The following is a 9,763-nucleotide window of genomic DNA, read 5'->3' as shown; positions in this document are numbered from 1 at the left end:
TAATAATAATAATAATAAATAAATAAAACTAATAATAATAAAAATAATAATAAACTGGATTGATATAGCGCCAACATATTATTCAGGGCTGTACATTAAATAGGGGTTGCACATGACAGACAGATAACAACAGTGACACAGGAAGAGGAGAGGACCCGAAGAGCTTACAATCTAGAAGGTGGGGGAAGTAACACATGATAGGATGGGAGATATGTAGTGGTGGGAAGTACTGATGGTTTTAAAAGATAAAAGAAGACGGGTAGGCAAGTTTGAAAAAATAGGTTTTGAGTGCTCTCTTAAATGAGCAGAAAGTAGGAGCAAGCCGAATAGGACGAGGAAGACCATTCCAGAGAGTTGGGGTAGCTCTAGAGAAGTCCTGGAGATGTGCGTGTGATGAGGTTATGAGTGAGGAAGTCAGTAGTAGGTCATTGAAGGAGCGAAGAGAGCAGATAAGGGAGTATTTTTTTTACCAGGTCATGCAATGCTTAATGACTTGTGCAGGGATGTGCTATTTGTGTTCTTTCTGTGGTCCAAGTGCTTTTTCAGCAGAGCGCATCTTCCTGGGTTTAGATCACAAATATTCAGCTAATCTTGATAACTTGTAAAGTTTGCAGTTAATCCCTCTGAACTCTATATGGTTTGAGTCTTGTTTTCAGAATTTGCCATTTGAAAAGCTTTTAAGCAAGCTGTCTCAAACAAAGGGAAGAGTTAGCTGATATTCACTTCAGCTCTTAAATGGTACAGAAAGTATGAACAAAAATGTTTTAGCGAGTATCAGATAAAAAAAAACTGTATCTGGAACTTTGCTTGTTTATTACATTTACAGTCTCCATATAAAAAAAAAAGCATCAAAACGAAATTTATAATAATTCTGCAAACCATCATTTTGGAATGAATAAATCAAAGTTATTGGTTTCCAGTTGTAAAAGCTAAAATATTACCAATTTTGGTACTGTCTCCATCTAAGGGCTTGTATTAAGTATCACAACTTGGCTTTGAAGAATTTAATATTCCTCAAAATCAGCCAATGAAATGTTAACCTTTTTTATCATAATAATGCACAAAACTGAAAGAGGACGTCTGTTGAATGTGATAGTAAAACATTCATCAACAACAACAGTTATAGAAAGCAATAAAGAGGAAAAGGCTTGTTGTGGTTGACATGCTGAAATACACGTCTCTATCCAGGATGGAGTGTCTCCATGAACTCTAGAACTTGCTGAGCTGGCCTATGACATCCCTTATCCCAAAGTTCCTAAGATAGAGTAGAGGACTCTTATCAGTGACACACGTGATTTATGCATATTAGGTGCTAGCAAAATAAAACACCTAGCTCATTCTCTCCTTAATATAAAGCATGAATGCCAAACAGGATTATTTATATTATGTAAGGTGAAGGAAAGTGCTACATTTAGAGCCTTCTCCAGGGCAAGTATAAAGAAAAGGGGGACAATGGGAATGCTTGTTCTGGGGGAATCCCTTTAGGTAGTGACTTTCCCCACTAATTCCTTGTGTTTACGGGACTGAAAGTGAATGGATTTCCTCACGATGGCATACAAGCAAAATAATAACCTGATGGCTGTTTTAGCAATATATACGCGTTAGAATTTAGATTAAATTTGACTAAAGTCAAAAACATTCATATTTGTTTAGTTTCTTAATGATACATCTCTTAAAGATGATTTAAAAATAAGTGTTCCAATTAGTCCCCATAAGTACCCCATATCATTTGAAGAGAACTGTGTATCATTGATGTCTGGGGGTACAATCCATGCTCTTTTCAGAATGCCTTTATTTGTAGCTGACCCATTGTTCTGCGTCTGTAGAGAGCTGAGACTACAAGTATAAACACCCATATCAATGATTCTCAATAAAAGAATTTAAGGGATGTGTAGTCATCTTATAGGTAGGAATCTGAATTTGCAGCCACTCTGCTGCCTTCTAAAGAAGAAGAGAGGGAAAACACCAGCAGCCTCCATACAGATTGACTACAAAAAAACTATTTAAATAAATCAAAGTTCTGAGTCAACAGGCTTTCGGATTTTGTCAATGGCATCATTTAGTATCAGTTCAAAAAAAATCACAAAGATTTTATTGCCAGGTGCATCTGACCTGTAGTTCACCCTATAGACACAAGCACATAATTTCTGTATATAAATTGGAAATAGATCATGTGATTCTATGAATGTCTGACAAGAAGAGTTTGGAATAAAGCCTCCTATGAAAACCAAACACATATCTAGAGAGGACACAGGGCCAGACATCTTTTGGGTAATTGTGCAGGAGGCACCCGTGTTGGTAATACCAATAGTAATGGTGCTGTCTTCTGCTGATTCATTTGCATTCAAAACTGAAAGCTATATAGACTGCGAATGCCTCCTTTATGGGCAGACACGCCACCAGCAGATGCTTCCTTCCCATGATTTTCAGGGCATAAAGTAAGCAAAGACGTAATAGCACATTTGGCACCCATAACCATAACCATAGCTGTTTTGGCTTTTTACCAATTGCTTTCATAAATAGTCGGTTGTAAAAGAATGGCTGTATAATATAAATAGAAAAGCAAACAAAAAGTAAGTATAAAGAAAAAATCATTTTACTCTCCATTCTAACCTTAAACACCATAATATGTCAGCTGAGGTCGAGAAAGTTATGTATTTAGATTTATACTGCAATGCAAAACTTCTGCAAGTTACTGTAAAAAACATAGCAGGTGTACCTAATCTCTGTATAATACTGCCCAGCACTGGGATAAAATGATTCTAAACAATAAATCTCAGGAGATGAATGTGTTTCTGCATTCTTGTCTTTGCCTGTCTTGTGTGCACAGATGGATTTAAAAATGTGAGATATCCGGTGCCAATAAAAGCTATGGCACAAAGTGGAGCACAGACCACACACTGAAAGTCAGACTTGGCTGGTACCCTGGGGAACCAATGTTCTGCTATGTTAAATCAAGAGCAAGTATATCACACATAATTTTAAAATCATTTAACATACAATAAATGTGCTTGCTGGCAAAAACGAAAAGGAAACCCAGCAGAAACCTCTCCTGCTACAGTAATACCCCCTGAACAAATACATGTCTGCAATGAGAATGTCACAAGGGACTCAAAACCAATTTTTGATATTGGAATTTTTATTTGAGTAATAAATGCAAAAGATGTTTTGGGGATACAAACCAAAAATGTGTCTAAAGCGGCCTTTCCAAACCCTTTCACCCCTAAATGTTTAGGTCTTGAGGAACCCCAGCTAAACCCCCAGCTAAATTAATATTTCTATATGTGTGTGAATTGTAGATATAATTAGAATAAAAGAGTGAAGTGCATCTAGCATACTTGGCACCCAATGCCCTCTGGCATACCCTCTGCTCTATATGTCAAAATAATTTTCAGTCTAGAATGAATTAATCATAATTATGATTACAGTGGAATGACTGTAATAAAATTGTGGTGTTACCTTACATATGTAGATAACCAGTGTCAGTGTGTACTTACCTGAGAGATAGGAGACAACCTTTACTGGTCCAATGCTACTGGCTGTGCCAAATGATGGCCCCATGATGTTGCAGGTAGTGCCAGCCAAGACATCCAGCATTACTCGGTACTCAAGGAACCCTTAAAAACCTCTGGAGGTAATCTGCAGAAAGCACTTACTTAATCAAAAGTATCTGGTTGCCATGGAATACAATTTATTGTTTCCATGTTAGCCACTGAATATGATTTTTTTTTTGGAAAAATATTCTCAAATATACTTACTTGTGTAATCATTGTCACCAGGCTTGGTTGCATATGGAAAACTAGGGCGTGTATATACACAACTATAGCCAAGTGATATAGTTACTCCTAGAAATCAGACATTTTCTATCATTTTATATATATATATATTATACAGTTTCACATTCATTTACCTGTTTTCATAAACCAATCTATACAAAATGGCGTTCTAATGCCATAGTAAACAGTTTCAGATCTTAAGGCTTCAGTTTTAATAAATCGGGCTTGATCTCCTACAGGATTTTAGGTGTAGAAGACCTGGAAGCAAAGAGGCAATGCTGCCCCTAGCAATTAGGTGGGTACTATGCCTCAGTTTTAATATATGACTTGGTGCTATAGGCAACACTTTCATAGTCATGCTAGTTACTTTAGTCCAGTTTTCATAAAACAGCTCAATTTAGGCTTTCCAACACTTAGAACATTTGGAGCATTTGCCCATCGTAATCTGAACCAAATAAAAGTCATTTTTTTGCTGAGGGCAAAAGCTATTTTTATGCTTTGTTCCTTTTCCATAAAGCAGCCCCAATATCTCTATATCGTTTTTTTTTTTTATAAATTACAACTTCCTGGATTATTGCTGTTATGATCCATACACATGGAGGATAAAGTAATCCTCCAGGATTTCATTCTGGAACTCCTGTATGCAGTCACACACGTACTGTGGAGTAGACTGTGGGAGTCTTATGAGGAATAGATTGGTTTCATTAGCAGTAACTCACATTTACTCACAAGAGAAACATCTCCCACTCTCAGCCTGGGGGGCAATAGGATATTACTCTTTAATAGGTGCAATAAGATAATGTTTACTTTCTAAACATTCTATAATGAAGCGTTGAGCTGTTCTGTTTTCTCAAGATAAATACATGTTGAACAATTACAGCAGAAACTGAAATAAACTACAGATCATCAGAACTATGTGAAAAAAGTGATATAGTAATAATAAACCAATAACTATTGATATTATGTCTGCACATATTACATATCCCCAAACTCTTAGATTGTAAACTCTTTTGCTCCTCTGTCAATGTCTGTATTTGTCTGTCATTTGCAACCCCTGTTTAATGTACAGCGCTATGTAATATGTTGGTGCTATAAAAAAAAACAAAAAAACAAAGTGTGTTCCTGCTTACTCCTATTTTAAGTGCATGTAGGCCACCTCTTGTATTGGCTAAAGTATAGAATCAAAGGAGAGGAGGGGGAAAGAAAGAGGTTTGACGTCCAGAAGATTTTTTAAAAACAGTATTCGTGTATTGAAATATAATGAGTGAAAGAAAATGTCATACTTATAAATATCCGGTTCCTGTTTACCTTACAAAGGATCGGAGTCATTTAGTAACTATACATACGTATTTCTAACCTCATAACAAAATGAATGAAATGTGGGGAAAACCATATTTAAGCTGTAAATTATCCGACGCGTTTCAGCACAAATAGGCTTCTTCAGGGACTAGGTGTTGTATAGGCTTAACGGTATTCTGATGTGAAGAGATCAGTACTCAAATGTTCGGTAATGGAAATTAGTGACATGTAAACAGCAGTTTCAGATGAAGAGAAATTTGTATCCCGAGTGAAACACACAAAGTCTCTTGTCAACGAGATAAATCAACAGGTAGAGGGCAGGGTGCCAAATTGGCCCCTGTCCCCTTTAGGCAGTTTCATCCAATCGTGCTTTGGGTAAATGAAGGGTAAGGACAGGTCACTGACCTTCCAATTTATGAGCAATTCGCTTGTAGATGGTTAGGGATGTATTGATGATTTCAGAAGAGTCCAAAGAGGACCAAGTACTTAACAGGGGTTAGAAATTGGCAGAGAAACGCTGTGATACTTCGTGTGTCCTTCACCAAACAGCTGGGAGGCTATTTGTGGTGAAACGTGTCGGATAATTTACAGCTTGAGTATGATTTTCCGCACATGTTTTATTTGTTTTGTTATGCGGATAGAAAAACGTATATATAGTGACTAAATGACTCCGATCTTGTGTAAGGTAACAGGAACCGGATATTTAGATGTATGTAATTTTCTTTTTCTTATTATAATTCTATACACGAATACTGTTTTGAAAAAAATCTTCTGGCTGTCAAAGCTATATAAATACTGTTTAATATAAATCTGTCTTGCACTACTTTTTCAGTAAGAAAGTGGAATATTGATGTACAAGTTGTTGCAAACAATATTCAATCATCAGAAAGCATTTTCTAATTACATGTACTACAATAAACTGTAACCTGTTCACTTGCTCTGTATCTGATTGCACCTTGCACACTATGCTGGATCTTTGCTATACTTGGATATGCTTATGGATATGACGCCTATTGGGAATGCCATTAGATGAGACATCAGAATGTAATAAGATTTTATTTTTGTACACTGTACTGAATATCTGAAATCTGTAAATAGCAGCTAATGGTTTATTTGTCTGGACTTTTACTTACACTTATCAGCATTAGTTACCCAAGAACAATGGCTTTATTATTGATTTTGTTTTACAGAAGTGATGCTAGTGTAAAATTCAAGTCAGTGTTGTGATTTTAGGCATTCTTACAATCTGTAGCAACCTGTGGCTTGCCAGCTGCTAGCTGATGAGACACAGCAAATCCTGCTAGCATAAGAACCGCAGGATGTCTGTCATTGTGTATCATAAAAAGCAAACACAAAGCCAAGTTCTAGTGTGGGAAAATACCCATGAAATTGTGCAAGACTGAAGCAAACAGACATATCACATTACTTTTTATATTTAAGGGATAAGACAATACACTCTGATTCCATGCAGGAATAATACATGGTCTGCCAGCAAAGCAATGTTGGGGGTTTTAGTTCCACAACAGGTGGAAAGCCATAGCATGCTCCAGTCTTGGGGTGGCCATAGACAACAGATATCTCAATAAGAATGATGGCTGAAAAGACATCTGGTCATCATCATTTGTATCACAGATAACTTCTAAAGTCTTCTTTCCAATTTAGATGATAAATTGATGCAGCACATGTGTTGGAAATGCTCCGATGCCTTTTCATCATAGAAAATCATTATTGGTGGCAAAAAGATTTTAGAATAAAGCCAAGCAAACATTTTGTAGTAATATTTGGGTCTGATTATTGACTAATCTAAACTGTCATCAAACATATGCAACTAAAAAGTCATTTCTCTCTAAAGCAATTTAAACTGTTCACTTACCAAGGGTTCATTCACTCAACTTAGTGAATGCGATGATAGTTCATTTTGCACAAAATAGGGAAAGCTAAAAAAAAAATTGTTCTTGCACATAATTAGAAAGTTGAAGTCATTTATCTCCTTTACTAAGATAAGTGATAAATCATTTGTATGCGGATAATTCACTTTGCTATGTGAACAGTCTATATGCCTATAGTAAATCAACCTCTCAATACAAATGTACAGTGCCCAAAACATAAACATTACAAACCACAACAAACTCTAGTAATAACAAGTGTTATGCAATAAAGAAACAAGCCAAAAAATAAACAAATCACTGTTTTAAGATGCTTGAAATGTACACTGAACTCCCTTCCCATCATACAGGTTTGTGAGAATTATTCTTCCACATTTATAGATCAGCCAGCAATTACAGAGATAGGGTTTGAGGATCTGGACACTGTCCTACTTACAGTCCCTGAAGACCAGGCTGGGGTCACTTTGTGGTAGCACCTGGGTGACTAGAAGTTGCAGGGAGTCCAGAGTCCTGTCCATGCTGAATGTGTAGCCTTGTAGCTGCATGCACACCCTGTCCTCATGCCTGCTTTATCCCATCCCTCCACTGAATGTGTGCACTTCATTGATGCTCTGCATTACTGAGAAATCTCTTTTAACATCTGCCAATCAGACATAGGCCAGAATCTAAAGACCCTCAGGGGTCCTCCTCCCTTACTTGCTTATCTTTGTTGTAGGCTGAGCTAATTAGCTGTATGACTGGCTGACAGATTCATTCCCACTGCTTCTCTCTGTGAAACACACCCACCTACAGGCTGGATGGAGAAAGCAGCATTCCTCTATTCAAACTCCCAAAACTCTGCAGCTGAATACAAGCTGATCTAAACAAATCACTATTGTAAAACCTGCCACAGAAACATGGGCCTGCCATTGATGAGCTCTCCTGCTGATAATACTTGCATGCATGTCAAGTTCAGAATCTTGCTCTTAAAGCCTAAAGTGGACCCAAACAAAAATGTTTTATCTTACATAAAAGGGTAGAAAACCCTTTTATATATGGTAAAAATTACTTAATTCTTTAGGGAGGGGGATTAAAACCCTTTAAAAAAATGGTTAAAGCCCCTCCGCAGAGCCTTCCGGAATACATACGTACATGTGAAACGCGTAATGTTGACCAATATGTAATACTGGTTGAATATCTTTTGACTTAAATTTAGGTCCATAAATATTTGGACAGAGAAAGCTTTTTTCTAATTTTGGTTCTGTACGTTAACACAATTAATTTTAAATGAAACAACTCAGATGGATTTGAACTGCAGACTTTCAGCTTTAATTCAGTGGGTTGTACAAAAAGATTGCATAAAAATGTGAGGAACTAAAGCCTTTTTTTACACAATCACTTCATTTCAGGGGCACAAAAGTAATTGGACAATTTACTCAAAGGCTATCTCATGGGCTGGTGTGGGCAATTCCTTCATAATTAAAGCTGAAATTAAAGCTTTCATTTAAAATTAATTGTGGTAATGTACAGAACCAAAATTGGAAAAAAGTTGTCCCTGTCCAAATATTTATGGACCTAACTGTATATATCTATGAAATTCTTTGTATAGATTTTGAATGTTTTGTGAGCTATAATAAAAATAATAGATTTTTTCATACAAATATATGTTCCTAAGCTGCATTTCTGGTATGGGGTGATTCTGAATGTTTAACGTTAGTTAAATTGGCTGTTGGGATTAAGCTCACAGTTTGTGTTTTAAGGTTTGGGTATAGTGTAAATTTTGGAAAACCTGCTTTTCGATACAATTATTATGGATCCCAGGAGGGTTCTGGCTGCTCCTTCTGCGCATGCTTGATATCCCGCTTGTGCAGAAGAAGCCTGTTTTTCAATGGGGTAAAAAAATGCAGATCTTAGGCATACGCATTGAGATCAGCACACATCTCACATTGGTAGAAGATCCCTCTAGGGGGATCGACAGATCTGCGAAGGTAAAGGTGATTTTTTTTTTTTTTACTTCCGCTTTAATCTGCTTATGTTATACTTTTCCTTCTTCTTCCTTTCTTTCCTTATCAACATACTAATGATAATATTTAATAAAATGTTTCTGTCTTCGTTATGTACCTTATTTTAGTCCTAATATTATTAAATCTGTGTGCTTCTGTATGCAGTGCCGGTAGATCATGGCTGGGTTGCAGAGTGCTGTATATATCGTTAATAAAAAAAGGTTCAGTGCTGAGCCTCCATGAATAAATAAACTGAAATCCAGTAAATGGAAAGGGACTAGAGACAGGAAAATGGGGAGCAATGGATTAGAGGGTGCTTGATATCCTCTTGCTAGAAAATCAAGCAGGCGATATATGTTTTGTAGCTTCTAATCCACACTGTGAGAAGCTGAGTGTGTGCAGTGAAACAAGAGAGTCAATCAGATCAAATCCGATCAATTTCAGTACAGAAGAGAAACCTGTACAACGGTGGAAATTCTGCAGTTTTCCAGCACCAACACGTATGAAATTTAAGGCATGAAAATATACAGGTAGTCCCCAAGTTAAGGACATATGACATACGGACAGCTCCAAAATACGAATGGAGCTTTCCTACTCACTCGTGTGCAGGATGGAGGCTTGATTGGGGGAGGTGGGTGGTTCGCATCTGTTTGATCAACACAAAGAGGTTGTGGGTGATCTTCGGGCTGTTCTGCTCTTGTAACTCTTAATGACCAAGACAAACTCTGCAGTTGTTTCTTTTTGCATATCAAAGCACAGCTTGCTCCAGAAGTCAATGAATGTCTAGGCTCCATAAGGATTTTTTTTGCTTTGTTTGTGA

General features: G+C 36.9%; 1 protein-coding gene across 1 annotated transcript in view; it reads right to left on the bottom strand.

Annotated features, from left to right (window-relative positions):
- The window catches only part of LIX1 (limb and CNS expressed 1), a gene marked incomplete in the record, with an annotated part of 67,779 nt that extends 60,158 nt beyond the window's left edge, over positions 1-7,621 (bottom strand). Inside the window, 1 exon segment of the mRNA XM_072416135.1 lies at positions 7,398-7,621. Within this exon segment, the coding sequence (XP_072272236.1) occupies positions 7,398-7,506 (109 nt within the window).
- Positions 7,622-9,763: the final 2,142 nt, after the last annotated feature.

Source organism: Pyxicephalus adspersus, chromosome 6 (genome assembly GCF_032062135.1).
Source record: "Pyxicephalus adspersus chromosome 6, UCB_Pads_2.0, whole genome shotgun sequence".
NCBI classification, from domain to species: Eukaryota; Metazoa; Chordata; class Amphibia; order Anura; family Pyxicephalidae; genus Pyxicephalus; species Pyxicephalus adspersus.
The sequence above is the reverse complement of the archived record's forward strand: the minus strand, read 5'-3'. Positions and strand labels throughout refer to the sequence as shown.